The sequence below is a fragment of the Candoia aspera genome, chromosome 12 (assembly GCF_035149785.1).
Source record: "Candoia aspera isolate rCanAsp1 chromosome 12, rCanAsp1.hap2, whole genome shotgun sequence".
In the NCBI taxonomy this organism is placed as follows: domain Eukaryota; kingdom Metazoa; phylum Chordata; class Lepidosauria; order Squamata; family Boidae; genus Candoia; species Candoia aspera.
The window spans coordinates 11,516,949-11,529,676 of NC_086164.1; the positions used below are offsets into that span (position 1 = coordinate 11,516,949).

The following is a 12,728-nucleotide window of genomic DNA, read 5'->3' on the forward strand; positions in this document are numbered from 1 at the left end:
GGGAAAGATCATTACATTCATGGGGAACAATCAGGTTCGCTATATGGAATTCAGTTGTGATTGGAATGAAAGTTAGGTTTGGTCTGACCCTGCCTGCTTTTCCAGGTTTGGTCCCCAGCACATCAGTCAAAAGCATAAGTGAAAGAGTTTGCCTGCTCCTAATCTGTGGCCCTGGATCACTTTTCCCCAATTGTTGGCCTTGCAGATTAGGAACAGTAAAGATTGTAGACCCAACAGTTCTGGAAAGGCAGAGGTGGATGAAAGTCAAGCTGAGAGCCCACTGCCTCCAGGGCAAAGATGATGGTGATATGAATGATCAACAATCACTCCATTTCAAGGTCATGGAGCTTAAAGTCTGTTGAAATGTAGCAGGAGGAAGAAGCAATAGGTTTGAACTGCCCTGGGGCATAAGAAGGATTTTGCATCTTTACTTTGACAGAGGGCAATCAACTGTTATGTAAGCTTCATCCTAGCATGCAGTGAAGCTTCTTATATAGCACTGCTGTGTCTCTGAGACCCTTAAGCCAAGTTGAAAGCTAGCAGTTACGTTGTTCCACACTGTGAATTTCTGCCATGGTTTTGCCTGGGAACCCGACAGAGCATAGCTCAGCCTGGAGCTATCTTCTATATTCTATGCCCTTCCTTGGTCTTCTCTTCTTTCCACCCAGGAGAGGAACAATCGTATTTCCTTCTTCTCTGCCAGCCTTAGCAGAACCTGAGCTTTGCCAGAAAGGTTAGAAAGGCTGTGTCTCCAAGCAGACAGCAGGAAGACTGAAGAGTAGAGAGGGATGGAAACAGTAAAACAAGCCTCCGAGGTTTTTGTAGAGCTCCTTAGCTTTTCGAATCATAGTGCAACCGAATCGTAGGGGGTGCTCCAGCAGATCATCCCATGCAATAAAGTCAAGTCTCTGGTGGCACCAGCTGCTCAGAAACGTGCTGCAGCGGCCAGCCACAGTAGCCTCTTTTTGCCACTCCCTGCATTGCACACACAGATGTAAACAGGAGAGGGGCTGGCGCTGCCCTGAGAGCTAATAATTGAAGAGGGATTGATTGACCTCTTCCCTTGCTTCTCCCCAGTCATAGTATAAAAGGCCTCCAGGCAATTCTTTCAGGAACTGCCTGTCTTGTCTAATCATTTCAAACCTTCATTTGGCAAGGGGAGAGCGGGGGAGGGGGGAGCGGGATTCAAAGAAAGCCAGGGGCTCCGGCTGAAACAGGCTACCCTTGATATTCTACACTTTCTGAGAGCAAAAAATTAGCAGCTCATTATTCCCCATCCAGATCTTTGCTGCTTGTGGTGGGCAGGGGGAGAACAGGGAGCATACTGCATGGCATCATTTCCAGAGCCTTGTTGTTTTCTTGCAGATGTTTCATTGCCAGACTAGGCAACATCTTCAGCTGAAGATGATTTGAAGATGCTGCCTAGTCTGGCAATGAAACGTCTGCAAGAAAACAACAAGGCTCAGGGAGCACCAAGGACTCTGCAGTTCAGCCCTGAGCTACAAATATTCGCTTTGACTGGTATCATTTCCAGATTTGCTTTGTCTGTTGGACAAGCTGCAATGGGGAATATCTTCCACTTTGGGGACCAGGGACTGGACTTCAAGTCTAACCAATGAGAAAAGAAACTCCTTGGGACAATTGATGTTTGTACACTCAGAAGTTAGTCCAGTTTTGTTTCTTGGGGTTTATTTCCCAGTGTAGTGGTTAAGGCCCCAGACTATAAACCGGTAGACTGTGAGTTCCAATACTGCCTTAGGCACAAAGCCAGCTGGGTGACCCTGGGCCAGTCCCTCTCTCTCAGCCCTGGGAAGGAGGCAATGGCAAACCACTTCTGAAAAATCTGCCAAGAAAACTGCAGGGACTTGTCCAGGCTGTCTCTGAGAATCAGACATGATTGAATGGATTAAAAAAAAAAAGCTTGCTTAGACCATAGGATTTTTTAAGCACCAAAAATGGTTCTCCATATGAAAAGCCTTCTGGATAAAGTTAAAATATCTGTCCAGTCCAAACTCATGTTTTAATCCAAGGTCTGGACTAAAGGTTGTGGATTGGACAGAATGCCAGCAGGGTAGACAGTACTGTGTAGAGGAGTCTCAAGGTCTGCTTGGTGTAAAGTTGCATGTTGTCTCCGTTTGTGTAAAGCTGTACCTTGTGAAAGAACAAGAGAAAGGAGATGCTTCTGAATTATGGATTTGGAGAAGGATGCTAAGAGTACTGTGTACTGCAAGAAGAATCAGTTCCTCAATGCTGGGCCTACAGAAGACTAGCTGCTCCCTTAAGGCAGTGATCAGCAAGCAGAAACTCACATACTCTGGACTTGTCATGCAAACAGATGATAGTCTAGGAAAAAAATGACTCTGCTTGGCAGGGTTGAGGGAAGGAGAAGGAGAAGAAAGCAGATAAGACTGATGGACGAGGACAAGAAGATCTCTGAGGTGTCACTGGAAGAGCTACAGAGATTGTTCAGGATGGCAAATATTTGCATTCACTAGGATCACCCTGACTCAGAGGCACCTGTACACACCACACATGCACGCATGCTATAATTTGTAATTTGGGAATTGCCAGTACAAAATCTCCTGTTCCTCTGTATGCAATGTTCATTTTCTTTTTGGACACTCCAGAAGACCACATTCTCTAAACTGGGATTACAGGGTGAAGGAAGTAGGTGTAAAATTGGGCCCTGGCAATTCGTAAGAGATGCTATCTCCCGTTTCTAGTACTAAAGCTATCCAGTGTTATAAGGCTTGTAAAGCAAGCCAGATAATCCACTTCCTGCACTTAGGTTGTCCATCTTATCTCCTTACTGGCTTTGTTATCTCTCTGCTGATTTCTGGCCTTAGATCAGACAGGAGAGGTGTGACATTTTTTCAGGCCCAAGGGCAGCCGATGGCCTCCGAGTGTCTTGCTGGGAGTTGCACTAAAAATGCAATAGGGAAAGCCAGAGCATTTTTTTATTTATTTGTTCTGTTCTGTTCCCTTTGGTTTAATTTGTATAACAATATAATTATATATAGTATAGTAAATGGGGTTACTCTCCTATGATATTTTTCATGATTTTCTCCTTGGGTCACATTAAACATGAACTCCAGAAAACTTTTGGAGGTCCATGGGTGAGGATATACATATGGCCCTGAGATCTCAGGCTGCTGTAGATTTTTCATATGCAAAGAACTGCCATTTGAGATCAGGCTATAGGTTCACCTAACCCATATGTATCCAGCAGTTCCTTGTGGGACACGCTTGAGCAAACTACCCCCCTCTGTTTTTCCCCCAGAGTTCTTCTCCTGTACACTTTCCCTCTGGGTAAAAGTTATGAAAACAGGATTAGGACTTCCAACTGACCCTTCCAACTAAGATGTTCATAGGTGGATTCTCTTGGCAGTCTAAATAGGCCTTCATGAGCTTAGATTTCTATGCAAAATTGATTCAATCAGCAATAATTTCTGTGGAGTCCTTGATGCTCTCAGGTTGGTTGTTTTCTTCAGATGTTTCATTACCCAACTAGGTAACATCATCAGTGCTGGTGAGTGTGGGGTTTGCTCCCTGTTTATATGCAGCAGTATATATACAGTCTACTGTATATATTTATCTACAGTAGTTTATATACAGTCTAAAAAAAAGTGTGGCCAGATCAAAATTATCTGATTATCTCCTACAGGGAGCAAACACCACACACATTCGCACTGATGGTGTTACCTAGTTGGGTCATGAAACATCTGCAAGCAAACAACCAAGCTCAGAGAGCACCAGGGACTCCACAGTTCAAGCCTGAGCTACAGATATTTTCTTCTATTGGAATCAACAATTTCTTTTCACACCTGCTTCCTTTCAACCCATACACTCTCCAAACTGCCTGGTGAGAGATTAAGGAAACTGAAAATATGTGCGCCCTCCTCCTCTTGGTTCCTTGGTTGTTCCTGTTGCGTCTAGTGATTGATGTACCTTCTCTCTGGATTCCAAAGAGCTGTAGAAGTGGCCTGGTGTGGCAATGGTTCCAGATAAGCCCAATGGAGGCTAAATGCCTCAAAGGAATAGTTGCTGAGGTGAAGAGGAAGAAGGGATATTACCTTTTTTACCCTGTTCATTGGCCTCTGAAAGGATCTGGCTTTCCATTTTGGCACAAACTAGATGCTGTTTTGATCTGGCCACACTTTTTTTGAGGGTGGCTGTGCTCTGCTTCTTTCTTTTCCCCAGGCCTCTACAATTCTATGGACAGCTGGATGATTGTCCCCAACATCAAGCAGAACCATTACACAGTGCATGGGTTGCAGAGTGGCACGCGATACATCTTCCTCGTCAAGGCAATAAATCAGGCTGGCAGCCGGAATAGTGAGCCCGCACGACTCAAGACTAACAGTAAGCATTTCCATGGCTGGGCCTTTCTTCCTGGTCCAAAGCCAGGAGGGGAAAATACAGGCGGGATGGCAAAGCAAATGCGTGGGGCATGGAAGCAGAACAGAGAAATCTTGTAGTGTGTTGCTGCCTTCTAGAAGAATGTCTTGCAGTTTCTACAGAGGGGGGTGGATCCTAGTCGTTCAGAACCTGGAATGGTGTCAAGCTTGAATGGAGAATGCTAGACTGTTTACAAAGGTCGGCTAACACTGGCTGGGTTTGCACACCGTGTTACACTAAACTAAAATGGAGTTAAGTACTCTGTTCCTCAGTGTGTTGTGGGAAACCTAGCCACCCCCTTAGGTTGTGCAAAGTGGGTCATCATGTTAAGCCACAAAATAGTGTCAGTGTTTGGGCACTGCATGTTATAGGAACATAGCCATTGTGTTTTGCTAACCTGGCTTTAGAGTTCAGAATGTTGTCTGAACACAGCCGCTTAGTCTTTTTCAGCCCTCCTGATGGCAGGCTGCTATCTGGCTTTTTATTCTAGCAGGGGAAAAAGGAACAATGAAGACAAAACCGAGAACGTTTGTGTGGACTGCTGAAACCAAATGAAAGACAGTGCAAAAAGTGATGGGGGGGGGCACTTTAGGGGCCCTCATTTCCAAAATAAAGCAAAATCCCTAGTGACGTCTGTCTGACATTTGTATTCCACTTTGAATGACAGTGAAAGCAATGCTGTTTCTTAGAAGGTCTGGCTAACTTTTCAATGAATAGAGCAGATCACATTTTCAAAACTGGCTGGAGAGAAGCTTTAGGGCAGACCTTTTCCATCTTGAATCTCAAGATAATGGATTGCATTTCCCATCACTCAGGGCTATGATATCTGTAGCGAAATTTTCTGAGGAACCTGAAGCTGAAGGAGCTTACATCAGAGGGTATTAAAAGTCCTGAATCCTACCATAACACAGGGAAATTTATGGAATAAATATTTGCCACTCCCTTACCCCAGTAGCACTTACTGCCATCAGGAAGACCATCCAAAGAGGGTTTGGTGAGAAGAGAGGAGGGCTAGAAACCTTCCTTTGGTGAACATCTCAAAGTTAACTTGAATGAGGTGAGAGAGATAGGCCAGATGTATGGGAAGAATGGAGTCAGAGGAAGAAGGACAAAGTTGTATCCAAAAACCTATTATTGCAAACCCATTTTAGAGGATATTTAGACCCAACTTCAGTTGGCCTGTAGGAAGTGTGTTTTTATGGATGCCAGGATCCTTCCCGCTTTGATATTTCAGTCTTGCCTATCTTCAGTGTTTGACTGGGCATTTAAAATGATTTATTGCCTCCACTGCTCCCTTCACTCCCTGGAAAGCAGAGTGTGTGACAAAATAAAAACCAAATCAAATCTTGCCTATGAGTTGAGGAGAACAGCTCAGCTTTGATGAAAATTTCCTCTTTTTGTTTGCTTGTTTGTTTGTTAGGAAAATGCAGCGCTCACAGATTTGTGTGGGTTTAAAAAAGGGATGAATTGCCGGCTTGATGGATAAGCTGAGCCCTGGCAAAAACCGCTCCTTTGGAGGGGTGTTGACTTGTGTCAATAAATTGCTAGCAAGAAAGGGTTGTAGGGGGAAAAAGGGTATGAGATGGACTGCCTTGTCTGTCAGTCAGCCGAGTAATTAGGAGGTGGCAAAATGCTCCACATTGCAGAGAAACTCCATTTGTTAAATTAACCAAACACCCAGTTGAGAATTCTTGACCTGTTAGCTACGTTTGTCAAAGAAGGAGCATAAACTAGGAAATTGGGGAGCTTCTGATTGTATCGCCAATTTGTAATAAGACCCTGTTAGCAAAAGTAGACTTCACCATCTTTCTTGGAGTTGGGTAGCTTGCTTGTGCTTTTAAGCCACTTGCATCTTCCAGCGTGGGATGAGCAATACGAGGGGAGTCTCCATTCACAACTTGTGGTGCTGAGTTGTCGCCCAGCATGGGAACTAAGGTTCCCCAGAGGCTTCTTTGGGAGATACCTGGAAAAGAAGGTCTGAAATCCCAGATTCCATGATCCTTTCTCTTGGACCAGTCTGCTGGGACAGAAAGATGGAGTGGCTCCTCAGCAAGGCACATTTTAGAACAGGGGATTGTCAGCAAGGCCCGTGCAGGTTACCTTCCTCAATGACACCCACAGGACTTTAAGACTTTTTATGCATGATATTTTTGAATTCTCATATGAGATCTCCTACCTTCACCTAGGAAAAGTAATTGAGGGAGCTGGGAAGGTTTGGTCTTCAGAAAGGAAGGTGGAAGATGGGATATGGTAGCACGTGAAAGCAAGTCAATGTCCTTCCATGTGCTACCATATCCCATCCAAAGTCCAAAATGTGTTCTGTGGCCTCTCAGAATGTGGGACAAAGAATAGAGCCTTAAATTGCAGGAAGAGGCCTGTGGCAATGTTAGGGACCTGTCACCCAGAGCAGGGGTGTGGTCTCCTCTGAACATGTTCAGGGAGAAGCTGGACAGATGCTTGTGATGCATGGTTTCGTTTGGGCTCCTGCCCTAAAGAGCGGGTCTCAGTTACCCCTTCCAACGCTGATTCTAGGAAATCATCTGAGATTTTGGGTGGGAGATTGCCAAAATCCTGCAACATTTCACCCATTTATATTGAGGCATCAACACTGTTGAGCAATATTCCCACCTATTTGCAAAACATAGGTTCTCTTCCACTCCGGGCAGCTTATAACCGCTCTTAGAAAATCCAGAACATTATAAAAAGCAATTAAAGAGGGGAGGATATATAAACATGCAGGAGCTCTCTTGCCCAAAAGCTACTCCAGAGCAGATAGTCTGCCAGCCTTCCTGAATGCCAACGAAGATGTGCTTTGACAGACTTCAGCTGAGCTCTGCTTCTGCTGGGGAATAACAATTGATTGGTTATGTCATTCCTCCCCCTTCCCAGCACACATGTTCCTGTCAAATACTGTTCAGAATTTTCCTAAATCTGGTTGAGGCCAAGTCCGTAACTCTGCCAAGCTGGAGGGTGAGCTTGGCTCACTGCAGGTTCAGCCAGGTTCATTGTCCATTGCAGGGTAACCAGAATTGTTTTTCAGGAACTGCCAACTGCAACCACAGATTCCCAAAATCAACGGTGGGTACCCATCTCTTGGGGTGGCTCTGTTGTTTTTACTTATCAGATAGCACAACTTTCCCAAACCAACGGCAGTGCATGGAGTGGCCTTCTTGGATTGGTCCAAAAACCACCTGCAGATCCTTCACTGTGCAGGAGCTTGGACCAAATGTGCCTACGTGAATTGCAATCTCTTGGCCTCTGGCAGCCATCAAAATAAGGAAGGCAAATTAATGGACATAGGTCAGGGAGTCACACGCCCCAAACTTTTTCAGGCTGAGGGCTGAGCTTGGCCTTGTAAGGGATATGCTAAATCCTTCCTTCTCCTGCAGTGGATGAGATGGGGAAAAGAAATCAGATGGCTTTAATTTTAATGTAATTTAGACATTATCTAAACGTCGCACTGTTGAGCAATATTCCCATCTATTTGCAAAACATAGGTTTGCCTGCACTCCGGGCAGCTTATAACCACATTTAGAAAATCCAGAACATTATAAAAAGCAATTAAAGAGGGAAGGATACATAAACATGCAGGAGCTCTCTTGCCCAAAACTACTCCAGAGCAGATAGTTTGACAGTCTTCCTGAATGTCAATGTTTAAACAGTGTTAAAAAAAAATCAGTAGATTTTGTAGGATTATTTTCCCATGCATTTACTCTCCCCTGCACCCACTTTGGTTACCTTAAAATGATAGCTTGAAGCTCGTATCTTGAGAGGCCCTATGGGTCCTATCCAAGACTTTGGGGAGGGAAGAATATGGTAACCATGAGCACATAGATTGTTCTCCCCTGCCTTGAGAAGTCATATTCCATATTCCTTTGCACTGAGCTAATACAGTACTAACTACCAGGTTAAGGGCAACTGAACTAGGTAGAAGCCAAGATCCCTTCCAATTCTGTGCAAAATCTATCAAGTCCTATCTTCTTATCACAGCAGTAGCTGTTCAGGTGCTCTGGGAAACTCATGGTTGAACTGTGCCTCTGTTGACTGTCCCCTGGCATATGGATGGCCCCACTGAGTTATTGCAGTTTGTGGCCATTAACGCTTACCACGTCTGTTGCTTGCAATTATTTAATTACAGCCAGGACAATTCTTCCTCTTCTTTTGGCCCTTTGGTTGTGAAATAAATCATAGCGTGCAATGAATCAGGAAGGGATCTTTCTGCAGAGCTGAAATACAAGCAGTGTCCAGCTTTTAGTAAGTGGGAACCCAAAGAGAATACAGCTTGTTACATCTGCTGGCAACAAGCTGCTCAGTCTGTTTGGCACAACATAGGAATGACTTTCAAAAATCCCTTGATGTCCAAGATAAGGTGATTGACTTTGGATTTCAGTTCTCTGTAATTCCTTCTCCCAACAGTGGTGCAAGGAATCTTGGACCACTGAGAAAACCTTGCAGGGTATCTAAGAATTGCTTGCACACATTATAGACCTATCTGGACTTTGATGATTCAGTATAGCTTGCAGCGTTGATACAGTTAAGTGGCATCAGACACTGATGGACTGCTTGGAGAAGCAAAAGGGTATCTCTCCCTGCACCTCAAGTTTTTCCAGTCTTGGGAATTGTGCACTTCGATGAGTGAGGGTTGCATTTCATTGCCACCACCCAGCAGGATTCAACAAAGCTAATTTTCGGCCTTTGATTGGTTTCTGCAGCCAGAGCCATCCATGTGAGGGGAAGGCCCTCAAAGCTGAGGCTTTCCATCAGTGGTGGAAAAATGACTGTGAAGCCACGAGGGCGTGCTTTCCTGTACAGTGTAATAACAGTATTTTTGCTGTGGGGAAGGACTGGCACTGGTTGTGGATGTGGAGAGAAAAACTAAACAATATCCTGGTATTCTCTGCAGCTCCACAAGGCTATTATACCAGCACTTAAGGGGAGTGTGCTTTCCCCTACAGTATGCCTGGGTAACTCATATTAATGCTAATAGAGAATAAAGGCTGCAAGGAATTTGCACCACTTAGATTTCATTGTTTTTCCTGCTCTGCAAGATCTTATGTTTCATTTCTGCCTCTCAGAAACATCACCTGGGTTGTCTTGTAGCAGATCTAGAATACAAGGCACAATGGTTAATGGGGAAACTAAACCTGGTTTCCAGTGGGGTCAGTTCTGCTGAAATCTCAAAGGGTTGCTTGCAGAATTAAGTTCCTTTTAATTGCATGTTGCAGACAAGGGTAGGCACCAGTTCAGAAACAGGTCCTCAAGAGAACCTGATGACTTCAGAAATGTACACCTTGGTGGTAGCATCCTTCTAGTCATGATGATCTGGGAGCTTCCATGATCCATAGTGGGCTCCTCTGGAGTGATTTCCATGTGCCACAGAACCACATGGGAACATATTTTCTAGATTGTTTAACCAATCATTTCCCACCCTTTAGAAGGAATACTCACCCTTGGAATCTGAGGGGAAAATAATAATAAAAAATGGGAGGTATCAAATAACAAAATGCTAAATTAACTGCTACAATAGCTGTAATTAAAACTCAAAAGCCAGTGTAGAACCATCAGTCACGTAGACATTGACCAATCAGTAAACTGTACAGGAAGTTGGGGAACTTTTGTAACTCTTTTAAAAAAGCCTTTGGGTTGTGTTGGCCTTCAGTCCTTGCTTCCTGTTCTTGCAGGCCAGCCTTTCAAGCTGGACCCTAAAATGGCTCATAAGAAGTTGAAGATCTCCAACGATGGGCTCCAGATGGAGAAAGACGAAAGTTCCCTAAAAAAGAGTCACACCCCTGAGAGATTCAGTGGAACAGGCTGCTATGGGGTCGTGGGTAATGTGTTCATTGACAGTGGATGTCACTACTGGGAGGTGACCCTGGGAACCTCCACCTGGTAAGTGGGCCGCGTTGGGTAAGAATGGGCTATCCTAACAGGTTGCATGGGTAGGTCAAGGCCCTGTTCTTTCTCACCATTCGTCAATTCAATGCAAGAGACGTCATCAATGTATTAGCCCCGTTGGTATCCCTGTTTTCTGTCTCCAAAATATTAGAAGACATATTGAATTTGGAGGCTTCCTTAAGTGGGCTGTGATCACCAAAGCTGATGTGAGAAAGCAAATGCTAGCTTTTCAGAGGCCATGAGACCCTTCCTACTTTCGCGGTTGATAATTTGAGTATTAGTATGACTTTTAAAAAAAAAATGACACTAAGGTAGTGGTTAATGGCCCTTCTCAAGCCAATGGTCCATTAACTCTTGAACCCCTTTTGTAATCAGTACGTTGTCTTTTATCCCAGAAAGTGACATCTTTAAAGGGGGGGGGGGCTTATTGTGCTTATTTGTCTTGATTCTTAAGAAAGAGATGAACTATTAAAGGCTAGTGGCTCCTTAATTCCATCTTTCCTGGAGCACCCCCTGACCAGGCAGTTGCATTTCATTGTTGACACGGTGTCTTGTTATTTTGAGGAACAAAATGCAGGAAAATTGTAGCATAGCATTAAAGTAGAATACATGCACAGAGAGACACAATTTATTTATTTATTCTAGATATTTCAATTTTGGACATTTCAGCACCTCCCAGGTATATGACAGGGCCCTGCCTTCTTCATGTGATCACTCAACCCATTATAGCATCAGCCTGCTCCATCCTTGTAAACCATGCCACTAGCTACCAACCCACCCAGATTTAAGAAAAGTGCAATAGATGTTATGGAGATTGCTGGTGAGGAAGGAGGAGGCCCCTTCCAGGGGGAAAAACACATGCACAGTGTAGAAAGCCTTGGGCACCTGGCCAAGAGGATCAGAGAGGACCTGCCTTAGAGTTTCTGGAGTTTTCCCCTTAGAGTTTGCTAGTTCTGCTTATTTTTGGCAAGATTCTGTTATAGGGTAGAAACAATAAAGACTAGAGCTTCATTCCTGACTCAGCCTGGTTTCCTTGCCTCATTCCTGACAACAGAGTATGTAATAATTGTGCTAAAGTGCTATATGATGTGCGTCTGTTATTATCTTGGTGCCAAGAAAAGCAGAGTTCCCACACAAAGTCAGATGTGGAGTCCTGATGTATTGTGCTGACCTGTAAGAAATCTTCTATTAGTTGCCCCTCATCTCCAGCTATGGACCTCAAAGAAACCAGCTATGGATTGGTACTCATTGACAGTGTTTGCATGATGGGCTTAATCATGGTAAACTAAATTAACTCTATTTTCTGGGTTAGCACAATACACCAGGCTGAAATAGGGTTGGCTACTTTGTGGCTCAGTGTGTCATGCAAATAACCCCAGAGAAAAGACATGCCAATAATAGGTGCCTGCAGAGCAAGATCATTTCAGGACCACGGAGAGCTCTTTGTATGGAAATGTAAGCTACAATAGTTTAACTTTGAAGAGAGCTGTTGTTTCAGCATTGGCCCTTGGCCACAATGGTTTTAAGAAAGCTGGCGAGTCTTTAATTCCTTTCCTGCTGGCTGCTGGTTCAAGATAAAAGCTGTGGCCCTTTCTGAAGTCTTAAATGCTGCCATGGCTATGAAGATGGCATCCTTGGAATCTGAGCTCTCTAATAGTAGGATGGCTATATCTGGAAGCTGGGATTACACAAAAGGGGGTACTGAATTGGGGCAACCTAGGACTCACTTTTCTTTAGGACTTTTCTGGGCTTCTGAATTTAGGGATATTTCACCACCATCCCTTGATAGGCAAGATCCTTTTACAAAGTCTATAGGGAGCAGAAGAGGCTGTTGAACCCTTGCCCAGTAGAGTAACAGCAAGAGTCCATCACACATTCTCTGCAAATAGATATGTCACTGGTACGTAGTTTTTCAGGAAGAGCTATCCTTTCTTTTGGGAAACTCGTGTTTCTCTGAAAGCCATTTCCATTCGGCCTCTTCTGCTGGAGGGCTTCATTTAAAAGTGCACTGGCAACAGGAGCAGCATAGGCTGTGCGTACTCTCCCAGGGTTCATGAGCGATGCACCCACTCACTCTGCACTGCAGGGAAGGAGGGCACAAATAATTGAGCTGGGCTATGGCTGTGATTCAAAGCTACCCTCAGGCGTGTGTCATACAGAAATTCACTGATCAAAGGCACAGCAGGGACCTGCGGCTTTCGGTAGTTGCAATTGAAATGTCATCAGCCCCCATCTCCTGCGTGCAATTCTTGTTGCCCTTCTCTAAGCCAATATCCATTCTTCTTTTGTCTTCCTCCCACAAAGCCTGTGAGTTCTGTTTAAAGAGAAAGCTGTTTGCTAGCCCATGGAGCCAGTTAGTTACTTCAAATCAGGTGTCCATTAAAATACTTTATCAATTCCTTGGGTCTTTTATTATGTTTTAACAATGTTAGTGA

The 12,728-nt window shown here is 44.3% G+C and overlaps 1 protein-coding gene across 2 annotated transcripts in view; it reads left to right on the forward strand.

Moving 5' to 3' along the window:
- Positions 1–12,728, forward strand: part of MID2 (midline 2) — a 158,614-nt gene that overhangs the window by 142,511 nt on the left and 3,375 nt on the right. For both annotated transcript variants that reach the window (XM_063313502.1, XM_063313503.1), the window contains 2 exons: positions 4,201–4,362; positions 10,080–10,287. In XM_063313502.1, coding sequence (XP_063169572.1) covers positions 4,201–4,362; positions 10,080–10,287 — 370 coding nt within the window. The remainder of the gene's footprint in view (positions 1–4,200; positions 4,363–10,079; positions 10,288–12,728) is intronic.